General features: G+C 38.3%; 1 protein-coding gene across 3 annotated transcripts; it reads right to left on the reverse strand.

The window, feature by feature from the left end:
* Window positions 1-1,687: 1,687 nt before the first annotated feature.
* On the reverse strand, window positions 1,688-26,517 carry LOC104588519 (trafficking protein particle complex II-specific subunit 120 homolog). 3 transcript variants are annotated; one of them, XM_088893469.1, is made up of 11 exons: window positions 25,923-26,517; window positions 24,028-24,234; window positions 23,690-23,872; window positions 22,871-22,977; window positions 21,906-21,965; window positions 18,436-18,727; window positions 7,314-7,606; window positions 6,046-6,185; window positions 5,308-5,751; window positions 3,188-4,150; window positions 1,688-2,272 (listed from the first exon to the last, which is right to left on the reverse strand). In XM_088893469.1, exons 1-11 carry the CDS (start codon window positions 26,331-26,333, stop codon window positions 2,052-2,054), a joined length of 3,321 nt encoding a protein of 1,106 aa, XP_088749595.1. In that variant the 5' UTR covers window positions 26,334-26,517; the 3' UTR covers window positions 1,688-2,051. The 3 variants fall into 3 exon arrangements, with proteins under 3 accessions (XP_088749595.1, XP_010244785.1, XP_010244786.1); XM_010246483.3 differs by having other exon boundaries at window positions 5,308-6,185; XM_010246484.3 differs by having other exon boundaries at window positions 5,308-6,185; window positions 7,314-7,534; window positions 25,923-26,516.
* Between the last annotated feature and the right edge of the window lie 75 nt (window positions 26,518-26,592).

Here is a 26,592-nt window from a genome sequence, read left to right on the forward strand (position 1 = left end):
TTGAGAACATGAGAGAGAGAGAGAGAGATTTTAGGTAATTTTTATGGGGAATGAGAGAATCTCATTGGTTGTTCCAAAACTGACATGGAATAAAAAATCAAAAATAAAAAAAAAATGAGAAAATATCTAGGCTGTAGTGTTTTAGTATATATATAAATAATATTATTTATAATATAATATATTATATATCTATAGTATTTATATTATATATTTATATATTTGTTATATTATATATTGAAAATATTAAAAAATCAAGAAACCAAATCAATCAATCAATTAACTAGTTGGTTTCAATTCGATTTTGGTTCCCGATTTTTCAAAACTCGATAGTATCGGTTTGGTTTCAAAAATTAGCTCATGGTTCGGTTAACCAAATCGGGAGCACCCCTATTTATTACTCATTAGGCACCACTTAGGAGAAAGTGCCTTTCCTAGCAAGAAACATGAAAAAGACATTTTCCAAAAGAATGGCTTTTTACAAAAAATCAAGATAAAGGGTTGTAACCACATTTTACTTTTATATTTTAAGTAGCCAATCAAACAAGAAATTGCTTAAAATGCCTACATAGTGATTTCTCTTGAAATGGGTTGGACTTGGATTTTTTGTCCTTAACGGTCAAGGCTAAGCTTGAGCCTAAGACTTCAGGCTTTTTTGTTTTTTGGGCTGAATCTGGGCCTAGCCCTTTAAGTAGCCCAAACCCAACCCAATTATACACACACACATATATATATATATAATATATCCATGTATAATTTTATAATAGGTTCATTGACCAATCAAAACCCAGTTCGAGCCTAAACCTAATCCAAGTGCATCAAATTACAGTGCAAATTAGGCTCTGGTTGAAAAAGTTGGGCTTTAAACTCAAACTCGGGCCTGGATTGACTATAAACCCGGCCCACCCCACCCAACTTGCACCCCTACTTTCCGCTACACCCTTTCACATGGAAATGGACGCGCGGTTAGTGTACTGGCTACACAAGAAACTGAATTCATAAACCATGAGCAGAAGGCCTCCGCAGGAAGTCAATAACGAACCAGTGGTCCACGTTTGGGAGTTGAGATCACTAACGTCAGGTGATAACATGGCTGTCGCCAACATGGCCGTACTCTTTAGAGAGTTCAAATCAGCCCCCCACAATGTTCCAGAGCACATCCTGCCGTGTATTGGAAACATCTCCCAATGATGATATCATATCATTTCTGATATTATCAACGGGAGATGTTTCTGATATTATCAACGGGAGATGTTCCCAATAGACGGTAAGGATGTGCTGTGGGACGGGGAGGGGTGCGGATTAGCCCCTCCGTGGCTCCGTGCAATGCAAGTATGCAAGGGCCGGAAGGGCCCTTTATTAACTCGAAATCCTCTTGACGGCAGGCGCAGGAGGCAAAGAGGGAAGAGTGGAAAATGGATAGAAAGCTCAATTTTTTCATCCACTTGCATAATTCAGTTCCACTGTTCAGTAACTCCTCGGACAAAAAGAAAAGAGAGAGAGAACAAAAACACAGTATCAATCGATCATTAAGTGGGTCCATGGTTTACATGGTTGAAATCATCCCCAGTTGGTTCAACATCCAAAGCAAATGATGGGTCCCGACCGTGGCCACCTAATTTTTTCTTCTTATTCCGTAATTCACAACTATAGATTTCATCATTAAAACCCACAATGAAAAATGGTGAAATTGAATACCAAAAAAGGAAGCAAACGCATCTATAAGCTTACTGAGTTGCAGAACTCTTCTTATCAACCATCTTTGCATTATCAGTAAATACCTACACATTCTCTCTCTTTATTTTCATGAATTTGGACAGAAAACACAGTCAAATTGAACGACTGTTATACACAAACGGCGGGCAGGGAAAACCTTGAGTTCTTTATCCATGACCCAAAAATCATGGCAAAGTTGAAGATATTGGAAAGGTAGAGGCATGCTATTGGCATCATGGCTTGGTCCTGAGTTTCTTGTGATCTAGCATCAATCTTTGGAAAACTGCCTCTGATACAAAATCAGCTTGGCCAATGATAATGTCAAATGGAAAAACCAATCATGTGCTCCCAACAACACGGATATGGAAAGGTGACCCACGACAGAAGATCGGCTCATCAGGTGAATCAGTTTTTGCACGAGCCCTAAGGATGTCATTGGCATCAGCAATAACAGCAGCAGCTACAAGGGTGTACTCACCAGGGACAAGGAAATACAGAGAAAAGGAATGGCTAATTTCTTGAAGTGGGGGAACCTCCACGCATATTTCACTCAAAACACCTTTAACACAACATGCAAATAGCAAATAAGTAAAACCAATGTCATTCCACATATTCATACATGATAATACCAATATGTAAAATATAGTTCCATTCATTTATAAATTCATTATCCATCCATAATAACTTTCAAGGAAATATGACATAAAAGAAATTCTGGTTAAAGAGAAGATGGAGAAGAGGGGTATGGGTTGTGGTGTGTTTTCAGTTGTAGGGTATTTTGAGGGGGCATATGTTCAAGCCTGAAGTTGGTAGGTTTTTCTTTCATTTTTTCTGCTGCAAGATGCAAAGTTGGTTGTCACTTCTCTGTGTTCTGGTGCATTTGGGTGGAAAAAAAAATGTATAAATTTTTTAGAACATTTGCAAGGTGGAGGCGGTGATAGGTTATGTGAAAAGCAATATTTGTTCCTGGCTGCGGGAGAACAAAGAGTTGGTAAGTGTCCCCCAACCCAGGTGCAGGCAGGATTTGATCCCAAGTCTCCACTACGACCAGCAGGAGACCTTACCAACCAGCTGGTTGGCACCTTGCAGTTGATAAGTGTTCCTTGTAGTTTTTCCCCTTTTTTGTGACAAGGGCAGGCTACTTCTGAGATGATTGTATTATGTGTTCTTTTTGTACATTCCCATTGTATAGCCCCTGGATATACATGGGTTTCTGATATATTTTGATGTTTATAATTACTGCATTACCTTGAAGAAGAAGAAGAAGAGGGCATTATAAATATAGCTACATAAGAAACATGAGGAAGTTCTAGCCTTGTGAAATCAGGAAAAAAAATAAACAGATAAACTAAAGGGCAGCCCAGTGCATGAGGCTTCTGCCAACGCAGGATCTGGGGAGGGATAGATAAACTAAAAGATATATAATTTCTCTAGAAAGGTCAGGAACCAGAAAGAAGTTACATTAGAACCATACCAGCCCATAGGACAGTAGCTTTATTACCCTCGATGCAGCTTTCCCCTGCCACATCTCTGCAAGTAATACTGAGACTCATCCTGATGATTTCTTTTGTGTTATTGCGAACAAGAACTTCCAAAGGAGTCATTTCATGTGCTGGTACAGAACCTTTTTCCCCTGAAGAACTAATTCGAATGTCAGATTCTTTGGGTGAATCAATCTTTGCAACAGATCCATTACCATTTCTAGCAAGCCTGAACCCAAAGGTTAATGGATCTGGCAGTAGGATGTCCATAACCGATGTTTGAAGAGCTCCTTGTACTGCATCTTTAATATTCAACTCCCCAGAGCTGTTCCGTCCAGATTGCCACCTCACCTTTATTCTAGAAACCAAGCTCTTTATAGAATTATTCAACTCAGCCTTGGTGTTCTTATCTGTGGAACTTGAACTTCTGCTACTGAGAGGCCCATTTGCTTGATAATCCTTTGCAAAAAAGGATCCATCAAGAATAGGTAACTTAAAATGTTCCAGTGGTATCAGTACCCTTGCAGAGCAGTCCCTATCAATTCTAGTTTTTGGATATCCAAAGTCAGCAGCATCACGATCGACAAAGGTTGATTTATCCTCATCATTTGTACTTTCCAGCTTGACAGAAACACTGATCTCAAATACAACATCAGTTGGATTAGATAGCTCAAGTTCAAGAAGCCGAAGACCCCAACTCCCTCTGTATGGATCAATTTTTACCAAGCTATCGGTCTTACTTTTTGTAATGGTAATTTCATCTGTAGAATTATCCTCAAGATAAACTGGTTTTGGCATATTTTCACTAATATGCGCAGGAATTTCCATTGAAAGCAGACGAGCCTTCACAAATGACAATCCCTGCTGAACACAAATATGCAGTGGAACAACCAACCTTCTGCCTGGAGGCATAACAGAGTCACTTGTTGAGGTTTGGCCAGGATACTCCAACGGCCCTGACAAGAAAAAAAAAAGTTGAAAATTTTAGTACAAAGTCAATATAAACTACCATAAGAAGAATACAAATAGAAATTTTAAATATTTCAAGCACAAAGTTCTCCTTCTAGAAAAAATTGACACCAGTATGCAACAATGTAATATTAATTTCCTTTTACCCCTTTAAACTATAGGAGAAAAGGAGATTTGGTCATTCCCCCACCCAGAGGATGGGGGAGGAACATATAACAACCTTACCAAGCAGCAAACAGTAATATATTGTAAACCCATCATCCCAACCTGATACAGAACCAAAAGTTGAGGAAATGGAAATCATACCATTCCTTCCTCTAGATCTGCATGGGCCTTCTGGTGGCTATCATGATGGGCCAAATAATAATTTTTCACAAATCTGATGCATTCAGCAAATCCAAGACTAGTAAAGGTGTGCCAATCCCTATGCCCTTACAATTCAATTTGATACAGAATAACAATATTGTTTCTAAAACAAACAAAAATATGCTTGGAAAAACAAAAGCAAAAACATGTTACACTTACATAAGGCCAATATGGGCTACTACTTGGTGTATGGTGCACACACCAAAATATACACTACACTATGGATCGTACCAACTAACACGTAAATGTATTTGGGAATTTTGAGTATAAGGTATAAATGAAAATAAAAATAAAAAATAAGAAAGCTGAAATAATATCCATCTGATCACAATCTTTATGTGAATATTGTATGCTTTATGAAACATGTTTTTGAAACTAGAAATTTAAGAACCGGATTCTGGCTTTAGTCTTGGAAACAAGAAATACATTATACAAACAAGAACATGTTTTCTGTGTTTTTGTTTTAAGAGTCAACGCTTTTTCATACTATGCATGGGACTTAAGTTTTTGAATTCAATAGGAAAAGCAATTCACTTTGTATAAAACCCCCTTAGGTTGTGTCCTCATCCATATAACATGCCATTTCAGATGTCCTCAAATTCATACATCAGTCTACCAATGACACAATAGAACATGTTGCAATGGCACACATGCAGAAACAATCTCATAATTATATGGATGATTGGTTGTGTGTGTGTATACAGTGTCGCTTTCAATTTTTTGTGCCATCAATCAGTTTTAGAGATAAAGCAATATCATCACGCGGTGAAATATCTACCTGCATAGTGAATAACCATCATGGGACTGTTTCCATCTTTCGATACCTTTCCTGCACTTCCAGAAATGCTCTTGCCAGCATAATTATCAAGATCCACCAAACCAAGTTGCCAGGCTCTTAAAGTCACTGGGAGTATAACTTCTGCACCAGGCTTCAGAGGAAGGGCTGATCTCAATGTCTCATATGAAATTGAAATAACAGAATCTTGGTTTTTTCCTGACAGTGAAATATGTGCTTGCTCAACTGGCACAGATCCTGCATTTGCAAGACTAATCCATACATCACGAATTTCACCTTCATACAAGATGGCAGCACCATCACCTCCCACAACATGTGACACCAGCAAAGGTAGAGGGGGTACCACAGAAATATTTGGAACAGATACATTTTTCAACTTGGCAGATCCACAGCAACGGAAAGGATCAGAAAGCACAAGTCCTTGTGCTGCACCAAGGAGTAAATTATCAACATCTTTGAAAAGGTGCTGAGTAATAACACCAAAACAATGAACAATACATCCAGGGATTGTCAGTGGACCCACTGCAGTTGGAATCCCTGATAAACTGATAATTTTCGCTGAATTAGGTCGAAGACTGACACTTATGGGAAAAGCATCAAAATTTCCAGACTGGACTGAAAGATAAATACTGTCAACCATTAAGTTGAAGCCACAGGGATTCGCCAATTCCACTAGAACTTCAATGGGTTCTCCAACAACCCATATCAACTCCTGTTTACCTCTATCATTTGGCTCTCCTTTACTGAAAGGAGTGTAAATAAAAGGTCCTGAAGGTGCAGAGCCTACCCACCATTCTTCTCTTCCTCGGTTGCGTTTTACAATGTCCATTTGTGAGGGATGAACAGGAAAGGAATGCAACCTGGAAACAGTAAAATCACAAATTATATTAATACAAAGATTCTATAGTTGGCCCTGTGGTAATCAGTTCTGTGAACAATAAAAAGATAACCTCAAAGAGCATCCTCTATAATTTTAACTTAAAAGCTTTGTATCTCATAACACATGGTTCCAAAAATTACAGAAACCAAGAGGAAAGTCATCTAACATTTTTCTCAGAATGAAGTTTATTTTGACAAAAAAAAAACAACAAACCAAAAGAAAAAAAAAAACTAAATGTAAAATACAAAAGAGAAATACCCAAAAGTAGATTAAATATCCACTAAATTAAGAAAAAACTCCTCATTGCAAAGTAAACAATATACATGAGTCATTACTATTGCATAAGCAAAACCAGAAACACAAAGAAAATATACCATGGTTTTACATTGATCAGCCAATATGCAATATTATCAAAGAATGAAGAAATACCCATCAATTAAAAAAAAATAGAAAAAGTGAAAGAATTTACTTCATAAACACGACTAGGCAAAACTAACCAGGACATGGTTTTCGAACCATCATTGACCCGGACGGCCAGACCACTTGGCCGGGAAACCGTCAAGGCAACCGGTTCCGTTTTACCCCTAACCCAGTCTTATGTCCAAAAATGTTGACTTGGTCAGCAACCCATTGACCCAGGTGGTTGAACCATTGACCCATTTGACCCAGTGAACGGTTTTGACCATTTTTCGTTTCAACTTTTATTTTTTATATTTTTTAAATTGTGACGGACCATCCATTCGGACCGGATGGCCAAACCACTGACCCGGAAACCGGTGGCCAAAGCAGTTCTGGTTCCAGGTCAGTTTTTAAAACATTGAACCAGGATATAAATGATTGCTTAAACTTTTCTTCTGCACTATCTGAGTAATCCAACTACATCATTCTATGAAATAGAAATTTTCATCATATCAGTACTATAAAGAAAGCACTGTGTTTGCCCTAGGCTCGTGAAAAGGGAAGAGGGTTTTCCAAGCTGAATTACTTTAGTTAATTTTCCTCTCACATTGAAATTGCATTTTCCAGCCCCTTCTACATGGAAAAAAGTGCAGCCCTAAGAATAAAAAGATAGTTTTTTAGTACAATTGTAATAAAGTGTTAAAAATACCTTATGAAAGGTAGGGCAGGATCAGCGCAGCGAGTTCCTGAAGGAAGTCTCTCTGCTGAATTCACAAGTGCGCTTGCAAGTCCACTTTGGCCAGCAGGAGTGATCAGAGGGTAATATGATCTAAGTAGACGAGCTGCTGCACTCCATGCAGCAAGAGGATCTCCGGCACGAATAGAAGATTGAAGTATTTCTCTCAGTACAACCATCTGCAGGGTGCTCCACTGCGATTCAAATGATGAAACAGCTGAATGAGACTGCATTTTTCCAGTATCTGTATGATTTGGTCCAGTTTCCTATGAATAAGAATAAAGGAAATATGAAGGAAATAATCAAAACAGGACCTGTAATAAAAGGAATGAGACCGAGGTTCAAAATATCGACTTGTATCTTTGCTCACGTTTCTTTTTAGTTTTTCTTTGAAACTGGTTCAGAGGGGTTGGTTTAAGTCTACCCCCTGAACCATGTCAGACCCCAAAACACCCCCTGTAGGGGCGTATCAGGAAGCCACTGATACGATACATATCGGAATTTTGAACCTTGAATGAGACATATAGTTGTCAACGCAACACCTAGGCGGGCACCTAAGTGATAAGGTATTCTTGGAGGGTTGCCTCACCAAACGCCTACATATTTATATGTCACCACACAATGACACAATATTTTATGTTATTAATAGTAGTACAATAGATATTATTAGACTAAATTATTCATATTGTGGATTTATAGTATTAATATTGTTATTCTTATAATTGTTTCTTTTTGTTATTTTCTTATTGTTTGGGTCCAATCAAGACACAAGTCAGTGACATAGTCCTGGACCCCTTAGGACTTTAAAACCCGAATTGATAAGTAAAAAGTAACTTGAAGATTTTATCCAATTGACACACAAGAACAATTAATAGGACTTCTTCTTCTTCTTCCTAAGACTAAAACAAAGGCTCAACCCTTATGTTTTATATGTTTCTTTCCTTTCTTATTTTTCTAATCGTAAATATGTTGACTTTCTATCTATTGATATGGGGTTTATACTTATTTCATTAGAACTATGGTGATTAGTTAAAGATCACTACTTATTACTAACCTAGAGATATACCTTAGGATTTGTATTTTTTATTTTAAAAAACTCATCACCTAGGTGATGCCTAGGCACCCGCCTAAGGCAACTAGGCAACAAGGTGCTCCCCTATCGCCTAGCTTCGCCTTGTCACCTTGAAAACTATGTCAATGAGATGCACAAAATTGGCATTCATTCAATCTCGGTATCTCATTTAGCATCTTTATTTTATATTAAAAGAGATCTTAAAAGCATCACCCAAAATGTGGATACAAATCAGTTTCATGAAAAATTAAGCAGTTGGGGTAGTTTACTGCAGTAAGAGAGGTGCTCAGATCTAAGTGAAAAAATTGTAGAACAATGTGAAATTGAATTGCCAAAGCACAACAAAAGCGAAAAGCATTAAGAATTTTAGAGATCATGTGAACAAGTTTATGTGCATTCGTGTACACGTGCATAATAAGAGTCCAACTCACTGCTCCCCACCACAATGCACATACAGAAGTGTGGGATCTGGGTGACATAAGAGGAGGGGTAGAAAGGCTGTTGAAACTAGGCAGGGGATGACATAAACCTATGTGCAGGATACCAGGTGTCCGGGCCTTTCGACAAACTTGTAAAACTGTATTTGTATAATGTCAATTTTTCTGTTTAACCCATTCCCCTTAATTCCTAAACTTCAAAATATTGTTTTAAAAGGACATGCCATAAGGCAGTGAGGTATAGACCTCAAGGTGAGACAAGCCAAAAATGACTTGCCTCTATGGCTTTGTAAATTACATATGAGGCTTACTCCCTGACTATTGAGAGACATATGCCTTACATCCCTTCACCTCACATAGATAGAGGTGTAGACCTGTTGTAAAAGGCTACCTACCAACCTACCAATAAAAAAGGGGCACTTAAATTTGGAGCATAGGAGCATCCCTCTACCAAAATAAGGAAAAAAAATTGGGTTTGGGGCACTAAGGCTCAACTTCTAGAACACCAATTATGATCTGCTTCTGAATTTCTTAATATTGATTATGTCATTACCCAAATACTAGGTGAATGAAAGTATCAAGTGTTACGACAGTAATCTATATATGGCATATACATATATACAGTATGTATGTATATATGGAATATATAATATTTTACCACATATATATGGTATGTATATGTGGTATAATATATTAATATTTACACTACTTTTTTTTTAAATGTGATTATAAATTTGAATTAATTTTTTTTAAATATAAATACAATTAATTCGTGCAGGCTAACCTGGATGTTCAACCCGGCCCAACCAAAAACTGGGCCCAAACATGTATAATCAGGCCCGGGGTGCGGGCCAGACCAGGCCCAGGCAGACCTCAAGGCCAACCGAAAACCCAGCCTGACCCAGCACATGATCCTTTTTTTAAGAAGGTAAAAGTATCATTGTATTAATAATACGATAATAACAAAAGGCGTACAAGAGTTTCTGTACATTATTTACACCTTCCAAGGACCCCCAAAAAAGTCAACTCTCAAAAAAGAAGATGAACGTCCCTCCCCACTAAAAATTTTATCTTTCATAATTGAACAGAAAGGTTTATCAATTCATAGCACAAGGAAATACAAGCAGCCCAAGAAGAGGCACAAGATGCTACCTCCCCTTTAATAAAGGGAGATGGAGGATTCCACCTACCCTTTAGTTGATTAAACTAAGCAAAAATAAAATTATAGAGAATTCCAACACCATGGTCCTTGTATGCCACCCACCCACTGAAACCTAACTGTCATATTCCTTGTAAACCAGTTAACTTTTTTTTTTCTTTTGATAAATGAGTAAGATTTTATTAATCCAATAAATAAGAGTTACAGGCAACCCAGGGAAAAGCACAAGATGCAACCTTTCCTTTAAATTGGTCAGAGAATTACAAGTTCAAATAAAATTATAAAGTAGCCCAAAATAAAGAAGCCTGATTAACCCCCTGTTTTGCAAGCGAGTCAGCCATTTAGTTTGCTGATCTGCCTACCCACTGAACTCTAATTGTCATATTCCTTGTTAGCCATTTAACCTTTTTAAGGAGATCTCTATAGCCCCAGATCACAGAATCTGGACCCTGCAACCAACCCGCAATCACCTGGGAGTCCCCTTCAATAAGCAGATGCTCTACTCCTAACTGGTTTGCAAGCTAGATTGATTCCTTGTACGGCAGCAAGTAGTTCAGCCCTTAAGGATTCTCCCAAACCCGCAGAACCTGAATACAAGGATATAATACTACTATCTTTGTTTCCCAGCACTCCTCCTATGTCCGAAGGTCCAAGGTTACCTTGGCTACTCCCATCAAAGTTCAGCTTAATGGACTCCTCCACAGGTGGCATTCATTCTACCTTAGATCTGTTCTTCCTGGTAGAACTATTAGCCACTACTAACCAGCTCCTCCATAGGTCATCGAAGGAATAGGTGTCAAAAAGATTTAATGTTTTCAGCCACTGAATTGCCCATGTCAAAATACAATCTTTAACATCCGAAAAACTTCTTTCTTTTTCACAAAAAAAAATCTGGTGTTCCTTTCTTCCCAAACAATCCACAAAATAGCTGCTCTTATGCACTTCCACAGAATTCTACCTCTCTTTGTGTGCCATTGAGTCATTCAAATGTAGAAGGACTAAACAATAAGCTGATATCAGATGGTGGGTTCCACCTACAGTCTAACAACACAAATATCCAATTTCATAAAGCTGCAACAAAGGAACAAGAGATCAGTAAGTGGTAACAGTTCTCAGTCTAACTTTGGGTTTGATTGGGATTATGGGGTTTAGAAGAGGCCTAAGGGATGCAGAAGTTGAAAATGTCATGAATTTGGTTCAAATATTAAATGGGGTGGTGTTAGATTCCTCTGAGAGGGATAAGAGACTGTGGACCCTAGCTCCCTCCGGGACCTTCTCTTGTGCTTCCTTCTTCAAGTCCCTCTTGCTTTCAACCAATAACTTTTCACAAAATTTTCCAGTAAAGGAAGTTTGGGGTGAGCCAATTCCTCCAAGGATTGGAGCCTTTTGTTGGGAAGCCTTTCTGGAAAGGTGTAATACTTGTGGCATACTCCAAAGAAAAAGGCCTTTTTGGTGCTTATCTCTGAATTGGTGCATTCTTTGCAAGGTTAATGGTGAAAACCCCTACCACATTATTTTCTTGCCCCTTTGTAGTTATTTGGGACTGATTTTTTTCCCTTTTTGGTTGAAGGTGGACCCCAGTGCCAAATATTCAAAGCTTGTTTAGCTCTTCGTGTTCCTTCGATGGCCAAAGAAAAGGGGAAGGATTATGTGGAAGTGTGTGAGGGCTGCTATTTGTTAGTCTCTATGGAAGGAAAGGAACTCCAGAACTTTTTTTCTGAAAAATGAAAGAAGTAAAGAAAGTATTATTGAAGTAATAACAGTTAGGGTGGTGCACTAGCTAAAATCCTTGGACCTGTTTAATAATGTTTCTACAAATATGTTATTGAATAGCTTGATGGAGGTGGCTAATTCTGCTCCTGCTCGCTATTTTGTTTGTCCTGTGTGGTCACCACTAGGATGTGGCATTATAAAGTTAAATTTTGATGGAAGTAGTGAGGGCAATCCAGGTCCTTCAGGTGTAGGAGGTGGAGGTGTGTTCAGAGATAAGGATGGGAAGGTGTTTGCAATGTATTCAGGTCCCATTGGGGTAGGAGACTCTTTTAAAGTTGAGGTCTATGATGTATTGGAGGGTATAAGAAAGGCTAATGAACTAAATATACAAAAGTTAGTCGTTGAAGGGGACTCAAAGTTGGTGTTAAGCTGTTTACAGAAGGAAAGTGGACTTTGGAAATTTGCTAACGAGAGGAGGGAAATTGAATGCAAGGTTCAAAATATCAATACAGGCCAATACATCAATCTTTGCTCGCGTTTTTTTTAGTTTTTCTTTGAAACTGGTTCAGAGAGGGCGGTTTAAGGTCCATCTACCCCCTGAATCAGGTCAGACCCTGAAACACCTCTTGTAGGGGCACGTATCAGGAAGCCACTGATATGATCGTATCAACCGATGTGACCCCATTTGTATCGAAATTTTGAACCTTGATTAAATGACTTACTTGAGAGATGGAAATCCGATTTTAGTGGGTGAAGAGAATAGCAAATGCATTTGCAAATGCTTTGGCAAAGCAGGGGGTGGAAAGGGACAAAATGTTTTGGGATGTATTGTAAGTTTTTTTTGTTTTTTGTTGTCCTCTCAGAGAAAGTTAAGCCTCTTTATCTCTCTCTAGAGTGTTGTAACTATTTTTTATTAATTTAACGAATTCCTGTTATTGATAAAAAAATACCAATTTGGTCTCCTCTTTTGCAGGTTTTCAAAGGTATTAATCTTACCATAGTAAACTTCCCAACAAAAAAAAAAAAAAAAACAGCAATCTTTGGGGTAATGGGTCTAGTACAGAACCACCCCACAACTTTACTATGGTAAGATTAATACCTTTTTTTAAAAGGTCCTTATAGCCTCAAGTGATAGTATCCAAGTCAGACAACCACCTTGGAGACTCCTTCAATTATTAGTTCTCCACTCCAAGTTGATTTGAGATCTGTACCCCTTGTACAACAACTAGTAGCTCAGCCCTTGTAGAGTCTCCTATTCCCACTAGGCCTGAAAATAGAGAGAGAATGTTATTGTCCTCATTTTTCAGAACACCTCCTATTCTCGATGGTCCTGGATTGCCCTGACCAAGGTTCAAAGTATCGGAAATGCAAGGTGTATCGGAAAGGTAATTTTAAGAGACATATCAGGATACACTTTCAATACACAGATACAAACGAAAAATGAGTTCTATATGACTATAACTAATTTATTTAAATATAAAAACCATACTTTAATGGTTATATAATGGTTTATATAACCAACATCACAAACACTAAAATGGTAATTGAATGTTTCGAGATTCTCACTGGTATGAATTAATTTCTGCAAAAGCAGTATTGTGGCTATCAACTCAATGGAAGTAGATCTTCTAGAAAATTTCAAATCTTTATTGGGGTGCAAAGTGGAAAATCTCCCCATTACCTACCTTGGGATGCCTCTTGGAGGGAATCCAAAATCCATCAACTTTTGGAGTCCTGTGTTGGAGAAATGCAAGAAAAACTATCGACTTGGAAAAAGTGTTATCTCTCCAAAGGGGGTAGGCTTACTCTCTTAAAGGCCTCCTTATCAAATCTTCCGCTCTACTTTCTCTCTGTCTTCCAGATTCCGACCAAAGTCAGAAATCAGATTGAGAAGCTTCAAAGGAATTTTCTTTGGGAAGGTGGTGAAGATAAGAGAAACCATTGTCAGCTGGAAACAAGTATGCAGATCAAAAGAGGAAGGTGGCTTGGGTATTTGACAGCTTAAAGAGAAAAATTCCTCTCTTGTAGGCAAATGGCTCTGGAGATTTCCGAAAGAACCTAATGCTCTTTGGACTGCTGTCATCTCAAGTAAATACGGACAAAATACAAACAGGTGGGATTGCAATCTCCATTTGAACAGGATAAAGGCCACCAATCCTTGGAAAGGTATATGTTCCATTCATACTTCTTTCTTTCCTTTTATAAGGTATAAAGTGGGAAATGGTTCTAAAATTAAATTCTGGAAAGATCTTTGGTGGGGGGAATCTACCCTGGATGCCTCTTTCCCTAGGCTGTTTAACCTCACCCTTGTCCAAGAAGCCTCTATTTCTGATTGCCTCCCAAACCAGTCCACTGAGAATTCTTTAAACCTCCACCTCAGAAGATCCCTAAAGGACTCGAAGATTTCTGATTTAATAGCTTTAATCCAAACCCTCAAAGATGCCTATATATTCCCCCCTCATTCTAACACCTGAATATGAACCCTTCACCCAAATGGCAAATTCTCTTCTAAGTCTATGTTCAGGGCTTTGACTGCTGAAGATCAGCATCCCTCTTTTCCTTACAAGAAAATTTGGTGCAGCCACATCCCCTCAAGAATTTGCTTCTTTGTATGGGAAGCCTGTCTCTAGAAAGTTAATACTTGTGATCTCCTTCAGAAAAAGCTTTTGGGAAGATGCTCCATTTCTCCTCATGTTTGTATTTTATGTCTCAGCAAGGGTGAATCTGCAGATCACATCCTTCTTCATTGCAGCTTCACTCAAAGGATATGGTCCCATTTCTTGAATATGGCAGGGTACAGCTAGGCTTTTCCAAAACTCATTATGGACAACTTGAATCAATGGCAAGGAATAGGGCTTAGCACAAGGGGTAAAGTCTTTTGGCAATCAGTGCATCATGCAGTAATGTGGGGCGTTTGGGATGAAAGAAACAGCCGTATCTGTGACAATAAAAGCAGAACCTTGGAGGAGTTAATCTCAGATATTACCTATCTTTGCATCCTTTGGTCGGTGAATTCAGATCTATTTAAAGGATTTTCAGTCAATGATGTTATCAGAAATATTCACCCTTTCTGTTTCTGCCTCATCCTCAGCAAACTCCCTTGAGGCATCCCGTTTCCATCAGTGAAGGTGTAATAACCCTTAATTTCGACGGTTGTGCCTTAGGCAATCCGGGCTTTGCAGATATTGGTGGTACAGTAAGGGACTAAAGGGGCAATATCTGCTGGACTTTTAGTGGCCCAATCGGTTGGGCCGACTCCACAAAGGCTGAAGTGATGGCTGCTCTCACCGGAATCAGGATAATTAAGAATTTGGGTATTCAGAATTTGACCATTGCAGGTGATTCAGCAAATACAATAAAATGGTTAAGAGACAAAAAAGGGGGCCCTTGGAGACTTTATCACTATCTGACTGAACCTTGGGATTCTTTGGATGGATTGAATGTTAACTTAGTTTGGATTCCTAGGGAATACAATCATACTGCAGATGGCCTAGCTAAATTTGGTGTGTATTTGGAGTATCTGTATAGCGACAAGCTTCCTCCTTTGTAACTTGCAGGGGTTCCCCCTCCCCCTGTTTTGTATATCTCCTTTTGTTCCCCCCCCCCACTTATTCTCAATAAATCTTGGTTAAATTTTCTCAAAAAAAATGCATGTATGTGTATATATAGTAATATTTATTTTTTTGATAAATATATAGTAATATTTATTAGTTAATGCTATTTTGAAGCCATTAATTAGTTAATATTTATTATATATATAGATATATTGAGAAAAGGTAAAGTATAATTGTATTAATCAACCGGTCTTTTGTACAACAAGAAATTGTGCAAAAACTGCAACAAAAGGACCTCATAAAAATGCCATCCTCAAAAAAGTACAATCAAGTGTATCCTCTTAAAAACCTATGTGTATAGACAACCAGCTCCTAAGAAGCTCTATAGCCCTGTTAATGACCTCAGCTTCCGAGGCTTTTTGATCAAAAGTCCTGCTGCTCCTTTCAGCCCAAACTGCTCACAAAATAGCCAAAGGAATTGAGGACCAGCATAATTTCCCCTTCTTTGTCATTCCAGATATGTGCCAAGCCTCCAAGCATGTTCTTACTGAGGCCGGAATACTCCAGCTTACCTTTAAGTTCTTTAGAAAATAGTTCCAAATCACTGTTACAAACTTGCAATGTAGAAACAGATGATTAACTGATTCCATCTCCACACTGCACAGGTTGCATCTCAAGTTATTACACATAAAACCTTTCTTCAGCAGCATCTCTTCTGTGAGGCATTTCTCTAAAGCTGCCACCCAAACAAAAAATTTGATTTTAGAGGGTGCCACTGTTCCCCAAATGGCCCAGCTAGGAAAAGGAACTCGATTTCCTTTCACTAAAAAACTGTAGAAGGATTTAACTGAGAACCCTCCTGATTTATTCCACTTCCACACTCTTGAATCCTGACTTTTTGCAAATTAAGAGTCTGCTCCTGGAGCAGAGCTAGGAGATTTCCTACTTGCTGAATCTCCCAATCATTAAAGTCCCTTCTAAAAGAGGGGGTCCAGCAAATTACCTAATATTTATTATATATAGATTTAGGTAATATTTATTATGTATATAAGTTAATATATATACCTTAATTTTGAATAAATAAATATAATTCGTATTAATTTTTATTATTAAAGAAATTTTAATAATCAAATTTTAGCATTTATTGAGAAACTCCCACCAAGAGAAATAAAGGTTACTTAAGAATCAAAATACATATTATTAAGACAAGCAATAAAGGTATGCCATAGTGATGGACTAGTTGTCTTTGTAAATAAGTGATTAGGATTTGAAGCTTCTTGCCTTCAATTTATGGTTTTTAACAAGCTATTTCACTTAATTAGCATTTAATGACGTGTCAAATGCCTTAATTAAAGGTAACTCAAAGAGCATTTAATTAAATAATATTAGCATTTAATATCCTCTCAAATTCGAAGGCTTACTTAAAAGTGATATAAATGAGGGAGGAGAGATAATTTGAATTTGAATTTAAACAATAAAAAGAGAGGTAAGTTAATTAAGATTGTAACGGCTAATACATAGTGCATATCGGTCCATTTCGGTGTTGTATCGACCGATACATACCCGAAATGGTCCGATACAAGGCCGATACAGACCCGTATCAGTCGGTTATGAATGGGAAAAAAAACAAGAAACTTATTAATTCTATATGTTCCATGTATCGGATCCTGAAAAGGTACGTATCTGCCGATAACACTGCAAAATTTTAAAACTTGGCCCTGACTACTCCCGTCAAAAATTCAACTTAACAAAACCCTCTATAGGAGTCCCATCTTGCTTGAATTCTGAACTTCTTAGACAAAGTAACAGCCACTGCTGACCAGCCCTTCCAAATATCATCAAAGGAGTAGCTTTCAAAAAAGTTTTAAAGATTTCAGCCAAAGAATAGCCCTTGTCAAAATATCATTGATTTCAGAAAGACTTATTTCCTTTTCCTTGAATTTTCTGTCATTCCTTTCTTCCCAAATAGTCCACAAGAGAGCTGCTCTGATACTTTTTTTATTGGAAACTGTAACTTTCATTGAATTAGTAAAGGAGTACAATGCCAATCACTCGCAGCATGAGTGCTGACCCCATTTTTATCCCAAAATTTACAGTACAGCCCAAAAAATATTTTCCCTTTGAGTTCCTTGTTTTGCCAAAGTATCAGCCACACTGTTGGCTGACCTCCTTGCGCAAGTAAAGATTACTCCAGTTTCCCTTGCTAAATAATAAATCTCCCTCATTTTCTGTCTAAAAGTCCACGCCCCCAGACTTTTTGTCTGCAGCCATCCTATTAACAGCTTAGAATCTCCCTCAACTTCAAAATTTTGGAAACCCTATTGCTTGGCCAGTCTCAGACCTTGGAATAAGGCCATAATTTCAGCTGCTCTGATACATTTCAACATGGTTCTCCCTCTTTTCATGGGCAACCCAAAGGTAGATGGAAAAAACAACAAATTTACTTCAGCTGGCAAGTTCCACCTGACCCAAACAAATCAAAAACCCAAATCCTCCTCACTAAAACATTTTGAGATTAGAAACCCAACTCTTGATGAGCTCCACTGAAATGTTGATTTCCACATTATTATCTCTACCAGAGAATTACCTTCTTGGGCTTGTGGAGTCATGGGCAACTACCAATTAGCTGACTCCATGGACCTATTCTCATCTAGAGGTCTAACAAATGCTATACAAAAATGCTGTCTATTGCTTATTTCTTATGGCTCTCTCTCAAGCCAAGGAGGCAATAGATACCAGAATTTTCAATAGAAAATTTTGTAGTTAAAATCTATTTAGCCTGCTCTATTCGTTAACTTCTCAAAATGTTGTCCCTCCCACTGACAAAATGTAATTAAGGGAATGTCTATAAGACATCCTAAATGGGGGCTACCCAAACTGGTCTAATTGTAAATCATGTTATGTGAGAAGTCCAATAAAACTTTTCACACTAACACATTTTTTCATCTGTTGCAAATCTGTAATGGTATGAAGGACTTGTTATCTATCAAAAAAAAAAAGTATGAAAGGCTTGTTTTTCAACTTTTTAGTTGACTACGACCATATATCAACCAATGGTTCATAATTAAATAGCAACCACTAAAAACATGTCAAAAAAAGCAATAATCAAAAAGAATCCATAAATATTCCTCTTGGATCTTGCTCACTCTCTAACACTCACATTGGGAAAAGAAAGCAACTTTGAGTTGGTTGCTCTACTTTGAATACGGTATGCCTTTGTGGTCATTGCCAAAACTTGCATTGCACTGATAGCAGCCAAGTTATTCTCTTGTTGCAAATATAACTGAGCAACCAGCCTCGAAAAAAAGGCAGCTTTCCGCTGGTAACCAAGGGTCCCAAACAAACGAGCAATTTCAACATATAATATCAGCCGGTCACTAGCATCAGTCAAAGATTTGGCACCATCTACAGCAACTGATAACAATTCCACTACCTCCTTGATAAGCTCTAGCCTGTAAAAACCATGAAATGATTAAGATACCACACCAATTTCTATAAGAACAGTTTCAAATGAATACTTAGGTAGTGTATACATGATATTTGAAATATGAATTAACCAGCCATTTTCATTTACTCAAGGTTCAAGTATCGATACCCTTGATAACAAATTTCCGTATCAAGATTTTCGTTTGACCGAAACTCTTTTTTTTTTTGTTTCATAATTTGACAGGGGTCCTGTGACATCACCTGTTAACATTTCAAAACGTTGAAATGAGCTAACTCCATTTTAGTGTATCAGTGACACTGAAACCGATACATACTGGCTGATATGTACTGATACGCTGTGATATTTTGAACTTTGCATATAGTTGATAAACTTGCAGAAGCAGCAATTCACAATTTTAAGGGACCGGCAAGTATAAGATCTAAAAAAAATATCCTAATTAATTTTATCTTCATTGGCTGGCATAATGTCATTTTCATGAAAGAACAAAGTTTCTTCTGGTTAACTACGAAACTTCTGATGAGATCAAATAATTAAGTAGAGACTTCCTAGGCAAGCACAATAGATCATAGATCCTAGTTCTGCCTTTCTCATATCTACTTCAAAATGGTGCAGGTAAGTTGGAAAAAAGGTCACAAAAGCAACAAGGCATCACATATATTTGTTGTTTCATTTAGAAATATAGACTTGATGACTTTTACTTAATTACAGCAGGAACACTAGGTCACCAAATGGAAGGAAACACCTTTTTTTTTTGAGAAAAGTTAATCAATATTCATTGATAAAAAAAGAAACGAGATACATGAGGAGGTGTACAAAGCAAGGGGAGAACCCCTACAATTTACAAAGGAGAAAGTTTGTCGCTATATAGATGCTCTAAGAGCGCACCACATTTAGCTAAGCCATCTGCTGTATGGTTGTATTCCCTAGGAATCCAAACTAACTTTACATTTAGGCTCCGTTTGGTTCGTGGGAAGATTTAGGTGGGATGGGATGGGGAAGTGTAAAAATTTATACTTCCCTTGTTTGGTTTTATATGGGAAAAACACTATTCATCATCTCCTACCTTCAGACAGTGCCGTCGGAGATGATGAATAATGCTTCTCCCAGTCTTCCACTACCCGCCGCACTGCTGCATCGTTGTATGCGATTACATTTCCGTGCAGTAGAAACGCACACGCCCGCAGATCCCCCAAAAGCATCTCCCCAGCAGAAGCGACCGTTGGGTTCAATTCGCAGATGACAGTTCACTGCCATTTGGAATGTGGTTGCCTTGGAAGGAGGGTTACTATCAGCTTCAGTATCGCTGGTTAATCTCAGCTTCAGTGTTCAGTATCGCTGGATTTCAGCTGGTAATCTCAGCTTCAGTATCACTGGACCTGTTAATCTCAGCTTCAGCCTCGACTGGTTATTATCACTCTGGATTTCAGCTTCAGCATCGCTTCTCTGCTGAAATGAAAGATTCTCACTTCGAGGGGCGTCGGCAGAGAATGTCACCTGGCGACCGTCCTCAAGGAAGGAGAGGTAGCAGATCGCCGATGGTTTTGGTGCGACCCCTCCAGCTCCTGCTTCTGGGTTCGAACGTCACTGTCACCGAACCAGCTCCTCTTCTGTATTTTCCACACAAGCCGTTCCTCACTCCCTCCTCTTTCTCAAAATTTTCCACTGGGGTCGCACGGTTTTGGTGCGACCCCAAATCCATGATTTTGGGATCTGACATCCCACATATTTCTCATCCCATCCCTCTCTTTCCCTCAAAACAAATGAGAGAAAATATTCCCTTTTCCTCGTCCCCATCCCACAAACCAAACTGAGCCTTAGGCATTCCAAAGAGTCCCTGGCCTCTTCTAAATAGTGACTTAATCTCCATGGTCCCCCTTCCTTTTCTCTTAACCATTTTATTGTATTTGCTGAATCACCTGCAATGGTTATATTTTGAAATCCCAAACTTTTTATTATTCTGATTCCTGTGAGGACAGCCATAAATTCAGCCTTTGAGGAATCTGCCACGCCTATAGGACCGCTGAAAGTCCAAACGATGTTGCCCCGTTCGTCCTGCCTCCAACTTCTCTTTTAAACTGATGCAGAGATATCTGCACATATGTTCCATGCCATGTAGGGCACTTCAATATTTAGTGTAAATCCCACACCCAATGCCTTGTCCAGTTGTGCCCATGTCATATCTGTTAATCGTAGTTTTTAAAGGCTTCAATAGGAATGATAGATGAAAATATGTTTACATTATTCCATAAGTATGAATGTGGTTTTAATTACAATATTCATGCTGTCTTAGTATCATTTATCTTAAAACCTTTTTGGTTTTGATGTTGCACAACTGGATCAGTTCACAAGATCTCTGGCTGATTGTAGCGGACACCACTATCACCAGGGTTAGGGGGTCATGGGTAGGGGGATGGGCTACCCCTGTTGCATAGCTCCATGAACCAAAAAGCAGAAAAAAATGGTTTCAAAACATCTCCATAGTTACAATTTCATATCTACCTAACTCTCATTGTGTTATGTGTCAAATATATACTATGATGTCATGCTATCATTAAACAAGATACACCACAAGACCCCCTCCTATAGATGAACAGTAGGCTTGCATGAACTATTGCAAGCAAATGATGGCAAACTATTGACCACTAAAAAGGATTTTCTAACTTGAGAGTATACAATCTCATCCTTGGAAATTCTTACACCAGTTATTGCTCCATCATGCATTTAAAAAAATAATCTTACATAAATGGCCAACAGCATCTGAGGAAGAAATATTGTAAGAAATAAGATTAATAAAAAATAAAATATAACAGCTCACAATAAGGTACCCAACTTACAAATTCCATGTTAGTTTCTATGCACAAAACAATATAATATACAGAAGATCATGGAACAAGTAGTGTTTGTTTATGTGATGCTTTCTTTTCCTAATTTATTCTTCATTTCTTTTTCTAACAAATTAATAGCAAAATGGAAACACAACTAATACCATACCAAATGAAAGAATTTAGAGATGAAACAGAGAAGTATTCTAGGGTGACTAAAGTAATCATAAAAAAACAGGGAAGAAACTTTTTTCCAACAAAAATAATCATCTTTCCAATAGCCTATTATAGAAAACAGATAAAACATTTTGGTTGAGGAAAATCCATGATGGATTCATCATATTTCTTGTAGATGCTTACCCGCAAAGAAATCTTGCTAACTTTAAGATAGCTTCAAGCTCAAAGCTTAGTGGTGAGACTCTGCAAAGGAAGAATTAGAAAACAAACTATAAGGGGGTATCAACCATGAATAAAGTTAAATTAAAATTGAAGTATCTCCTCAGGAGAGGGATGCATGGCTGTTTTTTGCTTTTGTATCTTCCTCACTTTTCATTTTGTCAATCAATCCTTATTACTGATCAAAGAAAGAAGCTTTGATGTGAATTATCAAAAAAACAAAAAAAAAAAGAAGCTTTGATGTGTCCAGGTAGAGGAAACCTGCTCCCCCAAGAGAGGAGGCATATGTGTGGTTGATTTCTATGGAAAGTATCCTCACTCAAGACAAATTGAAGAAAAAAGGTCATCAGTTTCCAAGTAGATGTGTTCTTTGTAAGACGGATGAGGAAAACATTCTTCATTTGCTGGTGCAATGCAGATATGTAAGAAGCATTTGGGCCTACTTTTTCAAACTCTTTAACATTTCTGGATGGGCTCCTAATGATTATAATTATATTTTTGGCTGCTGGCCAAGGGTACATGGGAACTCCAAAGCAAAAATAATCTGTAGCTGTGTGCTGGGAGGTAATGGAAGCAAAGAAATAAGAGAATATTAGAGGATAAAATGAGAAGCAACAAAGAATTGGGGGCTGTGATCAGCTCAAGGATTGTTGGTTGGGTGTTAGTTCTGCCAGAATTTGAAGGCCTTCGTAAAGAAAATTTTGCAGCTAAGTTTTGGAGTACTTTGAATGTTTAATTCTGATGTATTTCTTTGTTGGTTCTCTCTTGTATGTGGTGGGATGACCTCTTGTCACCTAAACATTGTATTTTGCTATTTTATTGAATAAATTTTCTTCTTTATCGATCTTCAAGAAAAAAGAAAGAAAGAAGCTTTCATTCATTACTAATTAAAAATAGAGAATTAAAAATAAAATAAAATAGAAGACCACCTTTGAGCATTTTCTTGAATAGACTTTCTGTAATGAGCAATCACATTATTGTAACGACACTTCACCTCATCCTCCAGAACTGGATCCTTTTGGCTGATCCGATCTATCTGATTGCATAAGAAACACAAATAGCATAAGCTTCACAAATGTAATTGACATTTATTCAACTAAAACATGACAATGAACAGCATTTCAACTAGAAATGCTAGAACAATCTAAATTCTATAAAAAGAACTCTTAACCTAAAGACCATGTAAGGTATATTTGTATACTTGACCCAAAAGATGAGCGACCCTCAGATATACCTGTGTCATACACATTGATGTTTTTTTTTTATTATTATCAGCAATAGAGTGTCCTAAACATTGAATGATTTAATTATTCAACTGAACACCAAAAAAAGGGCATCATTCAACCAAAAATTGAATCGCTGAGCAAGTGACAATGGTAATGGTAGACTGATAGATGGGCCATCCTCAGATCTACCAATGCCATACAATTAAGTCCTACATGTAGGCAGCCAGTGAACCATTTCCAACCAGCCAACAATCAACCCAATCAGATAAAGATAGCTAGCATACTAACATAATTTAGACAGGTTACTGTATTTCTAGATTGGAATGTTACTGTCATCCTTATAAGACAGGTTTTAGCATTTGTGATCTCTTATTGGATTCACAAAACAGGCATTGCCTTGCTCTTTAATGTTCAGTAATGTACTGTGCACACATCTAGACTCTAGAGTGAAGTGGAGTCTATTTAACTTCACTTTATTCATGTCCAATATTTCTAATCTTCTACTTGAGAGGATGTGCCTACCAGCAAGGCGCATACACTACCCTCCAATGCCCCAGCATACCAGAAATAATCCCCTGTTAACCTCGCAAGTTCTATTGCTGTAGAGTAATGGGCATTGGCATCAACAGGTGATCCTGCAAGCAAGCAATAATCTCCTATTGTCTTTTGTGCACGGCCAAGCCTCCGTTTTTTGGCCTTGATAACCTGCAGTTTCAAAAGGTAGGAAGAATCAAGTTAAAACAGCTGAATCAACAGTACCTTGGGATGATATTAGATGCTCTAAAATAAAAGGTAATAAAGAAGGAGAAAGAAGGAACACGAAAACAATTGCCAAATCCTTAGGACACCTAAACATAAACCTCCTCTGAGCTAAGACTGGCTTGAGAATCTAATGGTGTCTTCAGAATAGTTCCAGTAGATTCTGCACGAAGAACCCATTTTTCGAATTCCATCAGTAATGAAGCAGCAATGTCTTGCACCATCGTTTGCAAGTGAAATTCTAGAGTTTGCAGATCCGCAGGAGGAAACAATATTAAGTTGTCTCCCCTTTTACCACCATCTTCCAGCTGTACCAGAAAATATTCATTTAACTCAGAAAATTAATGGAAGGGTGCAAACTAGTGGGGAAACTTCAATAATTGGTGTTTCTGTTTTCTAAAATTCATAGTACAGCAAAGCAACAATGTTAACAACATTCAAACCTACATGACTTGAAATCTGTACATTTAGAACAAAAAAAAATGTAAAAATAAAACACTTTGCAAAATCTACTCATTAAAAATAAGACCTTGAATATATTTACATGCTATGTAGCAATGACCCCATTTTTTGAATGAAAACACATACCACACATCAGCAGCTATTACCTACCAGTCTCAAATAACAAGTGTACCAAAAATAAAATAGAACTTATCAGTTATCACAATTTACCAAATCTTTATTTTTCTTCACTCTTTTTTTGAATAGCATAATGATTTTACTGTCAGACATGATTTATAGGCTCTCTTATAGTTGAAGTGCATCAAATTATATACTTGCCTATAATTCTACAAACCTTTTGGGCTTATTATATACTCGTCTGAAGTAACATCGCTTTCACAAAACACCTCTCAGATTCCAGAAGAAATTTAACCTACTTCAGTCCCTTTTGGGGAAAAGAGGAAATCTCTTTTGGAAAGCAGTAATTCATGCTTTGATGTGGGGAATCTGGGAAGAAAGGAACAGAAGAATATTTAAGGATAGCTTCTCCTCCTTGGGTAGTATTTGTGAGAAGATCTTATCCCAAATCTTTTCTTGGATGCTGGTCCACCAGCTCTTTGATGGGGTGAGCAGAGGGGAGTTAAAAAGAAACTGATTGCAAATCCTGTATACTTCCCCTTCCTCTCCAACTGTACCAACTCTTCCTCCCCTAAGTAAGGAGTGTGATTACCTGTTGCAGTTTGATGGCAGTTTTAGAAGGTAACTGCTTCCTCCACCAGCAGCTGGAATAGGGGGTACTACTGGAGGCATCTTGTGGGCCTTTAGTGGCCCAGTTCAAGCTGCAGATGCCTCTGAAGCAGAAGTCAGCTCCCTTCTAGAAGGCTTAAGAGTTGCTAAGAGGCTCCATTTCAGTCCATTAGCAGTAGAAGGAGACTCAAGAATTACCATTAAGTGGGCAAAAGAATAAGATGAGGGACCGTAGAGGCTAGCTCACCTCCTTGCCGAAATTCATGAGCTGTCTTCTCTGCTGAACTGCACCTTTAGATGGATTCCTCGGGAGATCAATAGAACAGCAAATGTTTTAGCAAAGCAAGGCTTGGAAGTGTTTTCTTGTATGGTGCTAACACTTTGCCATCTTAGTTTGATACAGGCTCTTCTTTTTGGGCTTTTGTGGCCTGTTTTTACATCTCTTATGTGCATCCCTCCCCCCTTCTTTTGAATATAAGTTATCTTTCTCTTCAAAAAAAATGCAAATTTGCTCCATCGCCATAACATATGCTACAACTCAGACGTGCAATTCAAGTTATGTAAATGCACCTAAGGAAGCAAATCTAAAAGGTGGTTCTTTTTTGATTGGTAAATCTAGAAATTAGCTATTACAAGCCATTTAGGATCATAACACAGTTCCATTCGTTTTAATGTTTTGAATTAAACCAAACCTGTTTTTATTCAATTTGGTTGTTCGAAATTCAGGTGATTTCATGTACTAATCAATACGTGGTTGATGCCCATTATTTGCTACAAACAATGTTAAAGCTTAAAGTTTGAAATACACCTGAGCATCGCCGGGGGAAAATGCAAAGCAGCGCTTGACGAGAGCCGAAGTGTAACTCTTGCAGGCGATGGAGAACTGAGCGGCGACGACATCGAGATCAGGTGAAGACGGACAATGGCAGAGGCCAATGACGGCGTGGATTTTACGATTGGACTGGAAATCTGCCCAGGGACTAGGAGGGGACCCACCGACCATGAACTTGAAGCGGAGGCTGCCTGTGTCCCATGGCTGGTGGGCGAATGGACTCTTCTGGTGCTCTGTGTAGAAGGAGCTGATGGCAGAAAGCTCGACCTTGCGGTGGCGCACCAGCATCGACAGGTAGTCCCTCAGCTGCGCTTGTGGAACCGGTCCGATCGGCAGCACCGCTATTCTGATCATACATCCGCTCTCGATGCTCACGTCCGGCTCCATCGTCGCCGCCGTTGATCGGGAAAATGTTGGTGATGGGTGGTGGGGAGGTCGGGTTGGATTGTGAGCCTCAGTCGCGATTCATTGGAATGTCTAATGGATGTGAGGGGATCGAAGAAAGAAAGGAGAGCGAGTAGAGCAGATCGAAGAAAGGTTGCGATTCAAAGTTGTTCCGGTATCATACCTTCCCGGCATCGTAGATATTGCCGATGGGACGGTTATACTTGAGTGTCCCACCACATGAATAGATAATTGCATCCAT

Source organism: Nelumbo nucifera, chromosome 8, assembly GCF_055504915.1.
Source record: "Nelumbo nucifera cultivar China Antique chromosome 8, China Antique-T2T, whole genome shotgun sequence".
NCBI classification, from domain to species: Eukaryota; Viridiplantae; Streptophyta; class Magnoliopsida; order Proteales; family Nelumbonaceae; genus Nelumbo; species Nelumbo nucifera.